Raw genomic sequence first — 18,665 nt, 5'->3', positions numbered from 1 at the left:
CCAAACAGACACTGACGTATGACAAAGCATCAGCCTTTAATTTGGTTTGATCACAATCCTTTTACATTATTTATAATTAGTCACCACTATAAAATGTGATACTTCAAGTCAATCATCAAATGCCAAATGTAATTGAAGGGACCCTGCTGCTTTTATCAAAAAATGGTTAAAAACCAGGAACGTTGAAAATATGCTTCGCATCAAACACAATATCAAGACCGCAATTCCTAAAATGTACATTAAAAATAAAACCAAATAAATAAAAAAGCAAAACAGTGTCTAAGAGCCCAAATTATTGTGCATGCAATCATTGTAAGATCACATATCAGATATGCCCTGCAAATCTTGATCAGTGCAGTTTCTCAGAATTTAAGTTGTAACAACCCTTATGGAATGAAAACAATGTTTAGTGATACAGTACCTACTTATTTCACTCATCTTCCTATTAAAATAAAATAAGAAAATAAAAACATTTATTGTGCATTATCACAGGATAGTCCTCTCAAAATATTAAATTTTTGTTGCTTTTCCATACTTAGTTGAGTCAACCATTTTTATTTTCTTGATTACCATTTAAAACAGAAGATGGTCACACTAATTACAGGTTGAAAACTTCCTTCAGTTAATCATGAAGAAGCTGACATTTTATTTTTGCCAGATGCAGCCCTCCACAGAAAATGGGTCATTTTAGTCATTCAATAGTAAATTCAAGCCACAGAGAAGTCAAATGTTCCTCGTGTGACTTTATTTTAAGGAAAAAGTTGTCTCAGATGCTCATTCTCCCAATCAACTCACACAGCCCACTCTCTTATCTAGACACTCGCAACATTACTCTTTAAAGTACAAAAGAAAAACAACAAAAGAGGTTACCCAATGTGGGAATCAATCAATAGCACAAGCCTTGTATCATAGCATGTCGTGTAAATACACAAATACATGATGACTGACGACTGGTCCACAATGTATGAGAAAATGAAGGGCGATATGACAGTTTGTGAATGGGACAAAAGCTCACAACATCTTAATGACTGAGAAATGGACGCATTAAGAGTGGCACCAAGGTCTTGTGAAGTCGAGGCCAAAAAGAAAACAAAACTGTCCAATTTTTCATTTTCAGAGTCTGTTGTAGAAAAGGGGAAAATGGCAAGTGGAGGATCCGTATGAAGCGACGTTCCTGGGCTCATTTCTTCTCTTCCTCACCAGCCTTCTCCTCTTTCTTCACCTCCTCACCAGTCTTCTCTTTCTTCACCTCTTCTTTCTTCTCCTCTGAACTCTTTGTCTTGTCATCATGCACAGACAGCTCCTCCAGCTTCTCTGCCACTTTATTAGGGCTGTTCATGCTACCTGTGAAACGAGATTTAAAAGGGATAGTTGAAGGCTCTTGAATACAAGCCTAACACAGATCTAAGAAATAAAATAAAAAATGTCTGAAAAGATACAGTCGCCTCCCAAATGAATGGCAAGGCAGTTTTGTAATGCTCTTCCTGTTTCTGTTGCAGACATTAAAAGTCTAAGGCTGGATGTGTCAGTCTTAAACAGAGTGTGTCTGCATGGTGACATGGCAGAATTCCATCAATCTTACCTTCTAGAGATTTTCTGACCTCTTCTTTGCATTCATCAAACTTCATCTTAAACTTCTGTGCATCTACAAGACAAAGGAAACCAGTAGGTTGGTTACGCTAATTATAAAATACAAAACCAAAACATATATAGAAAAAATGCATTGTATTAATTATGCTATATACTGCACAACTATAATTGTTGGCATGGAATGAAAATTCTTTTTTGTGTGTTTAAATTAATAATCCTATTGTGAACGATTCATCCATGATGTATACTTGTAATTTATGAATTTCCAGAGGTGATGAATGGTGACACTGCCGGATTTCATCAATCATTTAAATCATGCTGCTTTCTTACAAACAACTATAAGTCTGCATTCAGATATGCCTCCAACCAAACCGCAACCAATAAACAATCAAGTCCCCTTCCCCAATTTTTGGGAACTTCTTTTACACCCAGAAGAAAAGATTTGGTACTACTTCTGCCTCATCACAACTTTTTTTTATATTCCGTTAACCTTCAATTCATTTTAATGGCACATGAGCAGTTTTTCATTTTTCCTCCTCCAAAAGAAAAAAAGTTATCATAATAAAACCTTATGTATCTTGAATGCATACAAATGAATTCATACAAAATCATGAATTGGTCTTTTTTGACAATGAGCTTTGTCATTGCTTTAACACCTAGCAATAAACTGAATGAATGAGATCCCTGAGATTTGTTCTAGAGACTATGTTGATTTAAACCCACTCTCTGCATTGAGGAATCGAATAGCCAGCAGCTCTGGTTTGGGTTGTTCATCTGCAAAGTCAGCATGTGTATTCCACACCCAGGCCCTGTCACTGCCTGCATTGGGCTTCAGCTCCATCAACGGCATAACTAGAGCAAGAGATTACGATAAATCAGTAAAAGACATTACATGATTGGAAAATAATTAATAAGAGACTGAACAGATAAACTGCTGCACTCACTGTGATGGTTGGCACAGATTTTGAGGGTGCGGTCTCTTCTCATGAGAAGGCGGATGGAACCCTTCTCTCTGTGTCGCAGGAGTTTGACATCACCAGTCCCACGTTCCTTCCACTCAGGGGGATCATTCTCACTGGCAAAACGATACAACTTTGCCCTCCTACGTGAAAATCATGTTGAATTTGTCAGCAGTCAAATACATTTTTCAGATTATATGTAAACAGAACTCGTGACCAATTAATATATTGGTACTTTAGCAGGACTGAAAAACAAGGACTGCCTGGATGGACCAAGGCCAGCATGAAAGCAGGTCAGGAAAGTTTATCATTTGCACTTTTTGAAACAGCTGGGAAAGAAACTGCATGTTTATATTAGATCTGTGTATCATGTGACAGCAGCGTAATACACAATACCAACAGCTGTCTATGCGGTTAATATGATCCAAACAATAAACTGAAAATCACTCACTGTTCTTGGCTGAATAACTTCTATAGCTTTAAGAAGACATTTCTAACTTGATTGCTGCTTTTAAATTCTCTAGCATGAATATAAACAGAGCGGGTGTGTGCTGCTCACACCGAGCAGTGTCAGTCAGCGGCCGTGGGCCCAGCCTGAGCAAAGTGACGTCCCAATGATCAGGGAGTCAAAACCACATGTCTAATGAGACTGATTTAGTATCATTGGGATTTAAAAAATAAGGAGTGGTTGGATTTCTTTCATTAAAGGGTTGGTTGTGTTCACACACTGCCAAAACATGTTTGTCCAAACACATTGTAAAAGTGGATTTTGCATAATAGGTGCCCTTTAAATCAAACAAAAGACAAAGAAAGAGTAATTTACTGCTCCTGAAAAACACTTTTGTAGATTTCATCAGAATTAATCTATATTTAACTTGTACAATGAAGATAATGCAGTGTTATTTTAAGTTTGGTTACTTGAATCCAATTGTCAGACTTGCCAAAAAAAACCCTTAATTTGAATCTTTGTTGTACTGTATTTATTTGTGATATTGATTGTAATTTGTTACTACAGCCTCATTACTAGTCAAATGAATCATGAATCAAATCGTATTTCCGTATCATTTTGATACTGTACACAACCTCATTTATTAGAATACAAGGATACATGGGTCAAAAACAATGAAGACCAACATCAAATGAATCATAGTGATTATGTCCTATATATGTGTCTATTTATGTTTGTATGTAAAGATATTTGCACAGCTTTCAGCAAGTAGAAAAAAGTGTGGACATAGTTGATTAAAAGGAGTCATTAAAACTGCAATAAGCCAGAAAAGAGAAACAAATCTGGTAACAAAGTATTGATGGAGAGGATTGTGAGCATGCAAAATATATTTTAGGTTGCAGGTGCATGCCCAATACACACAAAAATATTAAAATGGGTGCGGTATTCATGTAAACAATTGGTTTAACGATTGCGAGAAAATGTATTTTGACTCAATACATTATATTGGTGCCTTAATTCTTAGTGACAGCAACTTGATGTCTTCGTCAAAAATATTAATCAACAAAAGAAAAAAAAGGGGGGGGGGGGGACAACTTAAACGATTTTGACAATATTTGTAGCTTTAATTTAAAAAAAAAAAAAGTGTTTGAATATTTAATTCATACAAAGTTATATTATACATTTGCTTACTTGATTTAATGTCAGTAATATCTCTTACATGCTTTTAGACTTAAAACTTTTTAATCAGTTTAATTTGTTTTGACTGTTTCCTTGTCCAATAACTTTCTACTTATCAGTAAGGCTACTAGTTTTTACTGCCCAGTAACTTTCACAAGTCATAAAAACCAACATGTAAAAGAATTGTGATTGTGGAACCTGATCCAACTTGAAAAGATCGCGATATAATATTTATGCTGTATCACCCACACTTAATTAGCATTACGCCCCGTTTGGTAGTAGTTAGTGACTTACATCTTGAATAGTTCTTCCTCATCCTCCTCTAGGGTCTTGACATCCTGCTCAGGTAGCGAGACGATGGGTTCGAAATGAGGGTCATGGTTGGAGTCTTCTACATTTTCTGTGGATGCATCATGATCCTCTTGTGCCTCCTGGAGGGGGAAATCATAAACGGCAGATTTATAAATCCAACTTAAAAAAAAAACAAAACAAAAAAAAAAACAAGTTTGATGCAGTTGGAAAATGATCCAGTAATATTACATCACAAATTTGCTACAGCGTTTGTTCTGCTGAGCTTCACAATGTACTGAACCAGTCTGTAGGGATCCTGTTTCCACATTACTCATCAGTCATCAGATCAGTGGAGTGAAAGGGCTGTGGGATTTGGAGGGATCACTCTATGGAGTTTGGCCTATTGTTTCTGAATGTGCTGTTGCAACCAAACTTACACCCCTGGTGCTGAGCCGTGAACTTGAACTCACTCGCTGTGATGCTGGGAATTCATGCACTTACTATCAACCGGTATAGCATCCACAAAGGCCTTGTAGCTTGAATTATTCAAAGGCTTTACCAACTCTAGCAGCAGATCTTCTAAACATGTGAAGCTTTGAACTGGTTCAACCACTTTTAGTTAAGGTTCGTTCAGTAAGCATTTTAAAATTCCTAAGCGGTTTATTCTGCTAAACGGCTGAGTTCACTCAAGAACTGATACCGGATGTTTAACTTGTGTCCAAAGGCGTGAGTTCTATCGTTTTCCCAAAACTGGACAGTCAGTTAGCATCCAGGCTAGCAGACGCTAATAAGCGGCCTAAAGGCGTCTAAGTGTTTATATATCCGCCTCACCCCACAGTTTTAATAACATTGAGCAAATACGGTTAAAAGACGCGAATGAACCCGGAAGGGTGTTAATAAACCGGCTGTGAACTTCACATGTGCTGCAGGTTAGCGATGCTAACGCTCACAAGCTAACAGAGTCTTCGCATGAGAAATGTAACATTTTAAATTATGAGCCGTAATTACTTAGAACATGTCGTGGATATTTTTATTACGTAAAATAAGTATGAATATTTGATTGTCTTATGTTTATGGAAGTGACGAACAAAAATACAAATATGAATTTAAAGATGTTAACGTTACAGCCGCTACTGACAGTAGCGTGATTTTAAATAAACAACTGTGGCAGGGTATTAAAAAAAGCGCTATTAAGAATAAAATATGAAAGGTGCATTTTTAACATCTAATATTCAAGCACGCGACGTAGGACGAGGAAAAAAACCCTGATTTTCACTCACTGTTAAACAAGACCCTCATAAAACAGTTATCGCTAACAAAACATCCAAAATAACCGTCTCTCGCGCTGCGAAAGGGACAGGAGATGAAGCCCGCGGTCTCCTTACCTTTGGGTCCGCCATGGCTCTTGCAGATGTTTGAAGATTACGGAGAGTTTCTGTTCGGTTTGATCAGCGCTAGCTCGTGAGATTTCACTCCGCTATTTTCGCGCGCGCCTAACCGGAGGAGAGAGACGGTGACGTCAGCACACCCCCGGGTTTACTTTCAGCGTCTGCGCATTTGACGCTGCAAAGTTTTATGGTCCTGGGATTTTTCTACGTCTCATTTGACCCTCTGTAGATCACCTGCAAATGTAAATGCATTTTTAGAGCCCTGCAATGCAGAAGAATTGACCTCTATTACAGTAGCCCTGTAAGTTATAAGACTGAATCTTCAGCATGATTTTATGAAATAGCTCTATATTGTATAAATACAGAAGAATATATTGAATGAAGGCCCAATGCTGGACATATTTGTGTGTGTGTGTGTGTGTGTGTATACGTTTAAGGGAATGTGTTTACTGTATTGCATCTTATGTATAGCTAGCTAATACAAGTTGTTGTTTTGTAAAAATCCTGCACATTAAAAATAATTAAAAACTTAATACAAGGTTACAAAAACTGCATGCATAATACTTAGAAGGTAATGCTGTAACTGTTTGAATTTACATGACAATTAAAAAAAAAACCCGTTTAGTTTATCTCAACACTGTGTATTTTGTTTGAAACTAATTAATGAAGTTAAAAATTAATTTTGTGAGCATGTATGTCATATATTTGTGGGGCTTGGGCTGAGATGAATAGATTAATTTAGTTTTTGTCCAGCATAACAAAAATATATTTGAAATCATGTTAGGAATATGCACATTTTGAATTATTTGATTATTTTCTTTAATGAAAAAAAAAATGAATGACACGAATGTAGTGCCTCAACATAGGATGGATGGCACAGATGAAATCTAAGCCTGTTCTCTTTTTTAACCTAAACTATTTTCTAATATATCACAATAATACAACCCCATACACCATTTGTGCTAATTTCATATAGGTTTAGCACACTGTTTCATCTTGCAGCTCATATTTTGGTAAATCTGATTTCATGCTGTTGAATCATATTGCCTAATGCAAGTAATTTTTAAATAACTAAGCTGGGGAAAGTGCCATTTTAAGGGGAACATTATATACAAGACAGTCTGAGATCTTATTGCTTTAGCCAAACAGTTTTTCTTTAAGCCAAAGCCCAAAAAGCAAGTTTGTGTCCACAAATCTCTGAGGGGCCTGTCTGGGCTGCGGTTGTGCAATCTTGGCATGAAGCACTGGAGGTGTTTTTATTTAAGCTACAAAAGTTTGTTTTTCTAATTCGTTGTAAGTGAATGTATTTTATTGACCATACACAAAACATACAGAAACAAACCTTGACATTGCTTCTCAAGTTTCCCTTGGCAAATTACGGTCAAACACTGGTTTCACCCACAAGTTGCAGAGTTTAATCAATTTTTAAAATATACATAAACAACATTTTCTGATTTTAAATACCCCACATTCCCTCCCCTTTTTCCTCCCTCCTTCATCTCTCACTTGGCAATCTTTTCCCCCCATCCTAGCAGAGAGGGCACCTATTACCTCCACAAAAATGAAATCACGCTAGTTGTGCAGCATATTGCTTTTTTCTTTTTTTTCTTTTTTCCTCTCGAAGACATTTGTGAACATAAATACTACAGTTTGTTTTTTTTCTGCTCTGATTTTGGACTGTTCAGATGGAACTGAAACAGCAATGTCCTCCAAACTGCCCTTGCAAAAAGAGAAATTGTCCAAAATAATGAGCTATTCTCCTATTTACGACCCATGCTTTACGAACACAATGCAGATACTAAATGGATGTACTTTCAGTCCTCTGTTCTGTTTGTGTCTTTCTTTCTAGAACTTTCTTAGCCCCTTCAATGGGCAAGTTACAGGTGGCGTCCATTGTTGAAACTCCAGTCTGGGCCTTAGAAGTCTCTTTTTTCCATTTGCTTTGCTTCCATACATTTCTGTTGGTCTCATTCATCACCTCTTTGTTCATTCAATCAGTCCTCTTTAATCGAGGAAGGCCGTATCTACTGACGGTCACCAACATTTTAGAATAGATCGGGTTGGTGGGCATGGTTACAACTGGTCCACAGTAGGCAGGTGCAGGCAGAGTGAAGGGCAAAGCTGTTTAACGGCACTATAGGAAAACTCGGTTTAGTCACAAGGCATGCATGTTACACACTCAGTTCTAGAGTTTGCCCTTGAGAGGGTGTGATATCTGTTTGCATGTACATACATCTGTCTGTGTATGCATGTATGAGTGCAAGTGTGTATGTGTTCAAGTGTAAAGGTTCTTTTGTCTTGCAATCTTAATTAATTGAGTCCTTCTGCCCCACTGCTGCAGGGCATGATGATCTCACACTCTGGGGGAGTATTTGGGGTTTCTTGGCACCTCGGTGAAAGATTTCAGCTCGTAAGGAATCCCAGTGTCCACCTCGATGGACTTGCGGGAGAATAGCAGCCGGATATCATTGTGCAAGTAGATTTTTCCAGATTTGGAACTCTGGAATCTGACATATGCAAACAAAGAGGAAAGGAAAAACAGGTTTGTTAGGCATCATTGCTTCCATTTTGAATTTAGTACTTAAAGGAGATATACTTTTGATTCTCTTAAAATAGAATATATTAAACATTGTTATTTAGATTGCAAGTTAGTTGCAATCTAGCCTAAAATCACACACTTGGGGCTTTAGAATTATAAGAATATATTCCATTTCATATATATATATATATATTATGAAATGGAATATATTCTTATAATTCTAAAGCCCCAAGTGTGTGATTTTAGGCTAGATTGCAACTAACTTGCAATCTAAATAACAATGTTTAATATATTCTATTTTATATATATAAAACTATTTGCAACTATAGTGGTAGTGCAACAGTTTGCACCCATTATATATATATATATATATATATATATATATATATATATATATATATATATATATATATATAATGTGTGTGTGTGTGTTTGTGTGTGTGTATACTGTATATATGCTATATATGTTAATACTGATGTTGAAGTGTTTCTTCTAAATTAACAAAACTGACATGTCTAAGAAAACTACACTGTGTTCACAAATTCTAAATATTATCATTATTATTATTGAAAGAAACTAATACTTTTATACTTTTTAAATACTTTTATTCAGCAAGAATGCAATAAATTGATCAATAGCACTAAAGACTTTTACAGTGTTACAAAAAACTATTCAAATTAAAGTTTCTATATATCAAAGAATCCTGAAGTTTTCCCAAAAATGTAAAGAAATGTTTCTTGAGCACCAAATAAGCATATATGAATGATTTCTAAAAGAGTCTGAAGACTGGAGTAACGGCTGTTGAAAAATCAGCTTTGCCATCATAGGAATAAATTGCATTTGAAAAAAAATATTAAAACAGAAAACCTATTTTAAACAGTAATAATATTTCACAATATTATTATTTTTACTGTATTTTTGATCAAATAATTACAGCTCTGGTGAGTGTAAGAGGCTTCTTAAAAAAAATAAAAAAACACTTTGAACAGTAGTGTACATCCTGTCAAAGTTTACCTGAGGTGTATCAAGTAGCAGAGAATCTTCTTCCTGTCAGACAAGGAGCCCTCCTTCCCCTCCGCCTCATCAACAGGCACCAGGAAGATACGATGGCGCAAGAAGGTCATGTGATTAACGGGCATGTCCCCAAAATTATACGTCACCAAAAACATTTTAACCACAGTCTTATTAGGGTTAAATAAGGTCTGCAAAAATAAACAAAAAAGACAGTTCAAACTAAGGATTAAGAAAGGTATAACATTTAAAAAATAAAAATAAAAGTACAAAAACAGATATAAATTGAAAAAATATACAAATAAATGGTAAGAAATAGAAAGAGAGCCCACCACTTGAATGGTCCCTGCTTTGGGTACACTGTATCCTTTTTTCCCAAGAGGTTCTAGCAAGATCACCCCCTAAACATTGCAAAGAAATATGACAGTTAATATGCATTTTACAAAAGAGAATTTATATTTCAAGGGTGTGTAAAAAAAATCTCAATAGATTTATAAAAAGAAAAAAAGTATTGAGAATTATTTAACGTAATAGGCCACATGAATTCAACACACAGAGACAGTAAGTATATACCAGGAAGGGAGAAGGGGCGCTGTGCTCGGAGGTGTCATAATACGTCACTTGCACAGGTAAGGTGGCATGCTGCGGGCAATAGGAGCCGCTAGCCCCAATCTCTGCTGTGAAGCCCTCTATCCGCCCAGATGGAGTAAAACGACCCTTCAGAATCGACTCCTGAAGACAGATGCAGACAACAACCAATCAGCAATGCATCAAAACATTAGCCATTGTTGCATACTTCAAATATTGTTATAGAGGAAACATTTTATTTCTTCATGGTTTGCTCTTATGTACCTCAAAGTTTCCAAGAAGAGATCTGCTAATGGAGGATAAAGAGGAAATTGAACTACAGGAGCGACTGGTGTCTGTTCGACGTCCACTGCGTAACTGTCGACTATTAAAACAAAGAAGTAACAAACAATCTTATATATTAATACAATGTAATTTGCAACAAAATGTAAAAAAAAATAAAAAAAAAATAAGGATGACTTACGATTTGAGTCTTCTCCCTGATCGTGAACAGTCTGTAGCAGTCTGACAAATGAAGTTTGAAAAAGATGTTACAACTAATACTGTGTTTAATTCCAATATTCTTTTTTTCCTTCAAAGACTTACAGCAGTAATTACCTTCGAAATGTTTACTGAGTTAAGGTCCATTTTATGATCATTTAAAACCAGATTGTTGATAAACGTTTAAACTAGATTTTAATCTCCTTGACAGAAATGACAATCAGTGAAGTGTTTGAATGATTGGGAAAATGATGAAAAAGAAGGCCCATTGTGACATCAGATTTAGAATGCTCAACTATTTAAAGTTGGTTTTTAAATTTTCAAACTTCAAGTAAGATTTTAAGTACTTACAGAAGAAGATGTGGCTGCAATATCACACATATCACAGTAGTCCATAGTACCATTCTAAAAAGTTATTAAATATCAGCTAGACTTAACTATAGAATGCATATCAAACTTGTACATTTTCAACTAGTGTGAACCTTTATTTCAGAATTGTTATCTATTTGTTTCTCTATTCTAAACCTCTATTCACTCTTTCCTCTTTGTGATGGTCTTCACTTTCTCTTTTATTCTTCCCTTCTTAGCCTCAAGAGCTCAGCTTTCGAGTAATGCTGTGATGTGTGCACAATGACAGTATATGAGCTCCTGTAGTCCATGTAACCCCCCTCACCACAAATTCACTCATTCTGGAACTGAATTTGGCCAGAACCTGTATGTGTGTGTTTGTAAGGTCAGGTGAGGCAGGTCTAACCTCTTGAACAATGGCTCTGTCAGTGGGCTTTGTTCTGAAGTCCCAATGCTTATTGTGCTGCAATGGAAAATCAAGCATGCATATTCTAAAATCTCTAATTTTCTCATTTCCAATATGTCTTTTGTTTCCATCTGACTATCCACCTTTCACCATGACTCTGTCAGTAATGGGAGATTATCTCTGCCCCCTTCACAAGTTTTGTTTTTGTTAAACTAATAAGCACCTTCCCATTTCCACTAGTAATCATTCATAATTTGGAAAGATCTGGCATGTTTTTACCCATGAATTAAGGCCCTTTCAAATGATTCACATTCAATGCATCTCTTACATGCCACTTTGATGCCACATGAAAAGCATTGAAAACATTGTCACAAAAGGTTGACTTTCCTATTAATTAAAGTGAATTTCTAATCTAATTTCTAAATCTTGTATTATAATAATAAAAATGTGCCTAATATGAGTTCACTCTCTGAAATCATTTTGTTTTCCATCTTGTTGAAGAGTTGAGTAGAAGACTTTGAGATTTGCATTATGCGTATTTTGTATTACTGGTTCACGGGGCTGGTTGTTAAAATTTGTACAGCATCTCTAGCTGCATTGTTAAGTCATGCAAAAGGGCCTTCAGTTTCATTTCTACTTTATTTGCAATTCACCTTGGTGTGCTCCCTTGCTGAGGGTAGTAGATGGTTCCAGAAGGGTGCACCCTTGGCATCAGTGCTGCGACAGGATGCTAATCCGAGCCCCGGTGCTAGCATTGCCAATCGACTTCGTTTTGATGTAGATGGACCCTCATCTTCTGAGCAGGACTCTCCTGTATCACTGGAGGAAAGAAGTCTTTTCTTCACTGGGCAGGAAATGGATGATCCTAATGTCAGGCCATTTGCTTCCACTGGTGTTTTCTCAAGAGAGCTCAGTCCGTTAGAGGAAGAGGAAGAAGAGGAGGAGGAGGTCTTCGTCTCTGATGGTGAAGGAGAAGATTCAAAAGTTGTCCGCCATTCGACAGCTTCAGCTGGTGTTGAAAATGGGACAGGTGCCCAACTGCTCTCTGTGGTGCACAACATGCCCTTGACGTCAACAGATTTATGGCCTTCGTCCCTTGCTCCTTCGCTGGAGCCAGCCAGGACACTTCCTGCTGTGGAGGCCTCGGTTCTGGGAGAAAGAGTAGGAGGACTCCCTTCACAGTGGCCCCAGGTGGAATGAGGGCCCTGTGGGTCCACCATAGGGGGAGATTTTGGGGACAGTGGGGCGAAGGCATCCGGGATGGGTCTGTCATGGTTGTGCTGGGCTGGGCGGCGACCAGGAATCAGTAGATGCGAAGGGGAAAGGGGAGGCGACCTAGGGATTTCTGAGTCTCTGTGCTCAAGGAACGAGTTGGAAAAAAGTGGTTCAACCCCAGAACCACACAACACCTCCCCATTTGACTCATCATCATCCTCATCCTCATCCTGTTGGAAAAGACGCTTGTGAGTGACAGGTACCGACGTCCCCTCCAGGCTACGTTTCATACCTACTCGAATGGGCCGAGGAGTCTCTTGATTTTCACCAAAACCACCTCTTTGGGAGAGAATGGATAGCTGGTAGACCTTTTGTAGCCTGATCTCTTCTTCTCCAAAAGGTCTGGGAACGACTCGCCGTACTTCCGATTCAGGGCTCTCGCTCCGAGTGCTAGGCAGAGGTAGATCCCCGTCCTCGGGTGGAAGCTCAACAGCTGGCTCTTTGCGAGCCAGTTCTACATGGATGTGACGCATAGTGACTATATGTGTGCTGGGTTATTGTTTCAGGGGAAGTTGTGCAGTATTAAATAATAAAGACACAAGCTCCAGAGAGTTCTAGGATGTCTAAACAAGTGCAACAAGGCTGTGAAAGTGAAAGTAAGCTTCCCGTCTCATAGATGGTAAGCTTTAGTCTCCAGGGGTCAGTTGTGAAGTTAGAACAAGCTGATTTCCACAGTGCGTACAGCTTCTTAAGCAAAAAAAAACAGGGATAGAAGTATAAGCAAACTGAAATGAAATGCATAATAAAGATTACACAGCAGGATAGTAACAATGAACACTATTTACATACATGTATTTTTAACAATATATTGTCATTTAGACAAAATTCACTTCATTATTCAGTTCATTAAAAAAAAAGTAAATCAATTCATGAATCAGACTACACTATTTGTGCTATATGTTTTTGATTCACTAACATATACCATAAGATTAATTCCTTAGGTAATGAGACTATGGCCCCTATCATACACCCGGCGCAATGCGACGAAAAGTGCAGCACAAGTGTGTTTGCTAGTTTCAGTCTGGTGGCATTCACATTTTCCTGTCCAGTGCCATGTCATTTAATTAGCAAATGCATTTGCGGTCATTTTTGCACCCATGGGTGTGCTGGTCTAAAAAAGAGGTGTGTTCAGGCGCATTATTGGCGCAATGCTATTTTAAGGAGCTGAAAATAGACTGCGCCATAGACCAGCTCAAACCTGGTCTAAAGTCTGGCGCAATGTTTTTTCTTTGATATTTAAAGAGCGTACACGTTGCTTATTCAACACAGGGACACACAGCAGCACACAAACATGCCAAATATTAAAAATTAAGGGACTGCAATATATAAGAACTTTTTCATAGGCTAATTAAATATATATATATATATATATATATATTAAATTATATTTAATGCCAAATTCCGCCGTGTACTGTAAATAGCAGATCCGTCATGGCACGAGTGCAACTGGCTCTTAAAGGGAATGGAAGATGAGACTCTGATTGGTTTATTACATGTTACGCCCATTACTCATTAAAAGAATAGGGACAACCCGTTTAGACCATCCGCCCGGGCACGCCAACCGTTTTTCTGTTGTTAAAATAGCAAAAGTGGATTTGGAAACGCCCTGAGTGCACCTGCGTCGTGCGCTTTACACTTTGCGTTTAGATTGTTAAAATAGGGCCCTATAAAAAACACATTGTTTGTTTTTAGTCTCTTAAATATTAATTCATTTGGGAATTAGACTACACTGGTTGTGCTGGACATTACTGTTCCACCAAAAAGAAGAACTGGCTTATATGCGTGATTTGTGAATCAGATGGTACTGAACACAATCTACATTTGTTTTTGGTAGTAGCCTGCAAAGACAACTGAGCAAAAAGATATGCTTGCCATTACTTCCTGGTACACAAACTCGTGTAAAATATGATTTATTTTGCTGTGGTGCAAAAGATTCTGCATTGAGGGAGCATCACTGCTGTAAACTGGCGCAGGAAAGTGTCACCAAATATATTTACAAAAGAAGTGTGTGAATGACCATTTTCCTAACCTACATGTCTGTTGGTGCCTGCAGCTTGGCTTCCACCCCTTCAGCTTCTGAGTTGTGTTGACCCTTGAATCTTGACCCTGACCTTAGCCCCTGAGTTGGGCCATCTCCAATACTGCCCCTCTGATCCAACAACAGCATTCCCAGATACACAGACAGCTAACAGGGGCCTGACAAGACAAAGAAAAAAAGTCTGAGAAACAATCAACCAGATTTTTAAGCGTTTTTGAAAGTAGCCTCATCAAGGCTGCATTTATTTGATTAAAAATACGATAAATACAGTACCAAGGGCAGAGCGTCAGTGAGGTGGGAGGGGCCTTGGAGAACGTGCCAGTGAAGTATTATTCCTCCTACAGCTCCACCCAGATAAGGCCAGCGGCCAATCACGCCTCCCCTTGACTCCTGAAAGGAGTGGACTGCTCAGCGGCTGCATCCTGAGCCAGGCATTCCAGAGACACAACCTATTAAAGAACAACGGTTAAATCAAATACAAATCAACTTGATAAAATAAGTAACCCTGCCACACAGTTCAACCTGCACATGATCCGAATCAATTGTTGTAAACTGATTTAAAAAAATCAAGTGATCAGTCATTTAATAGCTTTTTATTCAAGACATCGTTCTGCTGGTCATTAAATCAACCAAGTAAATTAAACGAAGAGGGAACAGACACAGAGCAATCGTTTGATTTACTACACTCATTTCATGGCATCTGATTAGGACACATGCTTTAACAGACTGTGTACTGCATAGCTCTGACTGGCTCTCTGTCTCTAAACCTCAGGCCTGCTTGGGATCAAGACTGGCAGACAAAACACGGAGACACACAACAGAACCTTTGTACTGTCTGTATCAGAGAACGAGCATTCCTCCTCATTAAATGACAAAAACAAGAACATACAAGCACTAACACTCTAACTTGGGTAGACCTAAGTAATGGCTTTTGGAAAAACATGAAACAAGTAAACATTATATACTGCAGCTTTGCTAAACACATGCAAATAATATAGTATCGGAATGCTTTTTTTTTTAAACACAAAAAGAGAAAAGGTAAATGATATTAACATTTCTATCATTTATTCACACTCATATTGTAAAAAACCTGTATGGCTGTATTTTGTCTGTGGAACACAAGCTATTTTGAAGAATGTTTCAGATTTCTAATTTTTGGGTGAACTATCCCTTTAAGGCCGAATGTAGGCCATTATTTACAGTTTTACACTGCTGTCTTGTGAGCATTTATCTGGATGGTCAAGCGGTTTTCAGCTATCTTAAGGAACCAAACCAAAAAAATGCATAAAGGCTAAATGCATAATTTTAAGGAACCATACATTAGATCTATGGGGAGAACAGATTGACAAACATTATGCATTATAAAAAACATAATATGTTTGTCAGTTTAAGGTAGCGAAAACCATGAATGCCACAAAAGAGATCTGGAAATGAAATGGTGCCCAATTACGCAATTTTCATATCACATATACTATCATTCAAAAGTTTGGAGACTATATATATATTTATTTATTTATTTATTTATATTTGTGTAATATTACACTTTATATAAAAAAACTGTTGTGCTGCTTAATATTTTTGTGGAAATCAATTATATCTTTATTTATTTATTTATTTTTCTCAGGATTCTTTAATTAATTTAAAGTTCAAAAGAATAGCATTTATTTGAAAACGTTAAATCTTTTTCAAAACAATAAATGTTGTTACTGTCACTTTTGATCCATTTAATTAACACCTACTGATAAAAGTAGAAATCTTTTCAAAGAAATCTTACTGACCTCAAAGTTTTGAACAGTAGTGTGTGTCACATCTTGTGATGCAGTGAGCACAATCTAATAATGGTCAACTATGCCAGTCTGACGACTGTAAATGCACAAAATATGAAAAGACAGAATGCTGAGGATCAGGCCTTTCTAAGAGATGCATTTGCATTACACTGCTTGAATGAAGTATTCAGTGGCCTCTAAAGGGAGGAGCTTATTCTCTAAGAAAAGTCTGTAAAATAGGGCACAATGTTCTGTGTTACTAAAAAGGACTTTTCTGTATTGATTTTTCACAGGTGTTTTACCCATATTTAAAATTATGCACTGCATTGTGTTTTAAGATTAAGGAAAATGTCTGTAAACTTAACAGTCTTGTCCTTGCAGAAAATTACTAGAAGTGTTGTTTTTTTCAACTGATTTTTTTCTTCCAGTTTCTTCCATTTTTTTAGTTCCCTGGCAAAATATGGTCTTATGCGGCCAACTGAATCAACCACAAAGAGATGGAAAGATATACACAGACAGAAATGGATACTGAATGAAAGTGTGTTGTGCCACATTACTGTTTTTGTGACATCACACAATATAACTCCACAATAAAGACTTAAAAGTACACAGAATACTTGAAGTTGCCAGTAATTTTAGGCATTGCTATGTCAAAAGCTAACCTCACACTGACATAAGATCCGAAATAACAGTCAAAGACTCCAGACGAGACCTGAAAACACAACAGCATTCCAGCGCCTGATAAAAAAACCAGACAATCTTTACTTTTGTTTATATATATATCATGGTTTACACAAAAATAAAAATAAGTCTGGTTGTTTTTTTTTGTTTTTTAAGTTTGCCAAGCATGTGGGGGTCTGTTACACCTGATGTAAGACACTCAGAGCTTTTCTGTGAATCTTTCAGACTCAGCATGAATAGAACCCTGAACCCCAGGTCAAATACAGGTGTCAAGACGCGTGCGCGCACGCGCACACACACACACACACGCACACACACACACACACACACACACACACACACACACACACACACACACACACAACACACATTGTAACCAACTAAGACAGTGGTGTTACACAAGAACATGTTGCCAAGTGAGTAGAATGAGAGATGTAATGTGTGTTTATTCTAAGCACATGAAGTTAGTGATATGAATATACACACACTTTCATAAACGTAATGCAATTTTCAGCTGTGCAATCAAATGGTTTGTTTTTTCTGGAACATACTAATTTGACCAGTCATTAATATTTGTTCCTGTTCAAAGACTGGACGGTTTCATTATCAGTTTAGTCCTATTCCTGAAAATCTATTCACATGGTTGCTTCGCACAATCTACAAATCTACATATTTTATTACCATTCAATTGGAATGAATTGTTTCTAGTTTAAATTAAGAAATCGAGGACACACTGAGAGTTCGGTTTAAAAAGCAACAATGTTCATCCCTACCCCCAGAGAATTCAATATGGAGGGGAAGAAAATAGATGGGGAAACCAAACATCCAAGACTAGCATGAGCAGCTGTCAGCTCTATAGTGTTTTTCTGGTTACTAGATGTTATTTAGGAGAAAGTTGTCAGTCAACAATTAGTCCAGCTAGTTTCATTTGTATAGTGAATAATACAGCTAATTTCCCAGCAGCTTTACATAAAATAGTGCCTTAATAACCCAATGAGCAACTAAGCCATGGAAAAACTCTTTAAAATGAATTAGTAGAAAATTAAGGGGATATGAGTAACAAATGTATTTTTTGTAATCACACTACAGTGTAAGACATCTGCGCTGATCTGAAGTTATTGGAATTCTTGAATGCGTAGCTGTGCATCCGTTTATGATGACTATGAAGTGGTAGCTGATACTGAACGAAGCAAAGATAGTAAGATAAAAGATTGAATGACCCAAAGGAACCAATGGGAAACCTAATGGCCAAACAATCTTCAGTTGAGCATTATTTCCATGGTTGACCACTGAAACCAAACAACCCAAGCTTTATAAACAAGTAATTCACCCTATGAAACTGATTTAGCTTTTATACATATAACTTTGTTTGTTGTTTTACTATGGGCATATTTTTTGATTATCTGGATGCCAGAAACTCATTTGTAGCTTCTTTCTGGCAACAGAGTTAAGCCACTTCCTTCTTTGGCTTTAATGGAAACATGAAAGTATTCTCATATACCCAACAGATGTTGTTACTGAAACAATAAAGACAATGTATTCATTTTCACCATGCATGTGAGAGAGTGAGTCAGCGAGAAAGAACATCTCATTTTTGCAAAACACCTGGCTTTTACTTCTGAGGAAGTCACAAAACGTCATTACAAGCTACAGAAGGAACAAAGACTAAACGCTCAC

General features: G+C 37.2%; 2 protein-coding genes and 1 non-coding gene across 8 annotated transcripts in view; all 3 read right to left on the bottom strand.

Moving 5' to 3' along the window:
• Positions 1–723: 723 nt before the first annotated feature.
• Positions 724–6,019, bottom strand: LOC128013279 (ran-specific GTPase-activating protein). Of its 3 annotated transcripts, XM_052596181.1 has the most exons (7): positions 5,853–6,019; positions 4,471–4,607; positions 2,535–2,692; positions 2,314–2,442; positions 1,583–1,645; positions 1,223–1,344; positions 724–1,191 (listed from the first exon to the last, which is right to left on the bottom strand). In XM_052596181.1, the coding sequence occupies exons 1-7, from the start codon at positions 5,865–5,867 to the stop codon at positions 1,114–1,116; spliced, it is 702 nt and encodes a 233-aa protein (XP_052452141.1). In that variant the 5' UTR covers positions 5,868–6,019; the 3' UTR covers positions 724–1,113. The 3 variants fall into 3 exon arrangements, with proteins under 3 accessions (XP_052452141.1, XP_052452133.1, XP_052452124.1); XM_052596173.1 differs by having other exon boundaries at positions 724–1,344; positions 5,853–6,016; XM_052596164.1 differs by having other exon boundaries at positions 724–1,344; positions 5,802–5,994.
• On the bottom strand, positions 1,420–1,550 carry LOC128015031 (small nucleolar RNA SNORA77). Its single transcript, XR_008183760.1, has one exon. It is a non-coding gene; the product is annotated as a small nucleolar RNA SNORA77 (small nucleolar RNA).
• An 891-nt stretch (positions 6,020–6,910) lies between the features above and the next one.
• The window catches only part of LOC128013194 (protein FAM214B), a 27,114-nt gene continuing 15,359 nt past the window's right edge, over positions 6,911–18,665 (bottom strand). For 3 of the 4 annotated variants that reach the window (XM_052596009.1, XM_052595980.1, XM_052596000.1), the window contains exons 3-11: positions 14,815–14,990; positions 14,537–14,699; positions 11,882–13,190; positions 10,458–10,498; positions 10,259–10,358; positions 9,980–10,138; positions 9,739–9,807; positions 9,410–9,597; positions 6,911–8,362 (exon numbers count right to left, since the gene is read on the bottom strand). In XM_052596009.1, the coding sequence (XP_052451969.1) occupies positions 8,209–8,362; positions 9,410–9,597; positions 9,739–9,807; positions 9,980–10,138; positions 10,259–10,358; positions 10,458–10,498; positions 11,882–12,976 (1,806 nt within the window). In that variant the 5' untranslated portion in view covers positions 12,977–13,190; positions 14,537–14,699; positions 14,815–14,990 and the 3' untranslated portion in view covers positions 6,911–8,208. Of the gene's footprint in view, positions 8,363–9,409; positions 9,598–9,738; positions 9,808–9,979; positions 10,139–10,258; positions 10,359–10,457; positions 10,499–11,881; positions 13,191–14,532; positions 14,700–14,814; positions 14,991–18,665 lie in introns of all 4 variants that reach the window. The other variant, XM_052595990.1, reaches the window with a different exon arrangement.

This window comes from Carassius gibelio, chromosome A5 (genome assembly GCF_023724105.1).
Source record: "Carassius gibelio isolate Cgi1373 ecotype wild population from Czech Republic chromosome A5, carGib1.2-hapl.c, whole genome shotgun sequence".
Taxonomy (NCBI): Eukaryota; Metazoa; Chordata; class Actinopteri; order Cypriniformes; family Cyprinidae; genus Carassius; species Carassius gibelio.
The sequence above is the reverse complement of the archived record's forward strand: the minus strand, read 5'-3'. Positions and strand labels throughout refer to the sequence as shown.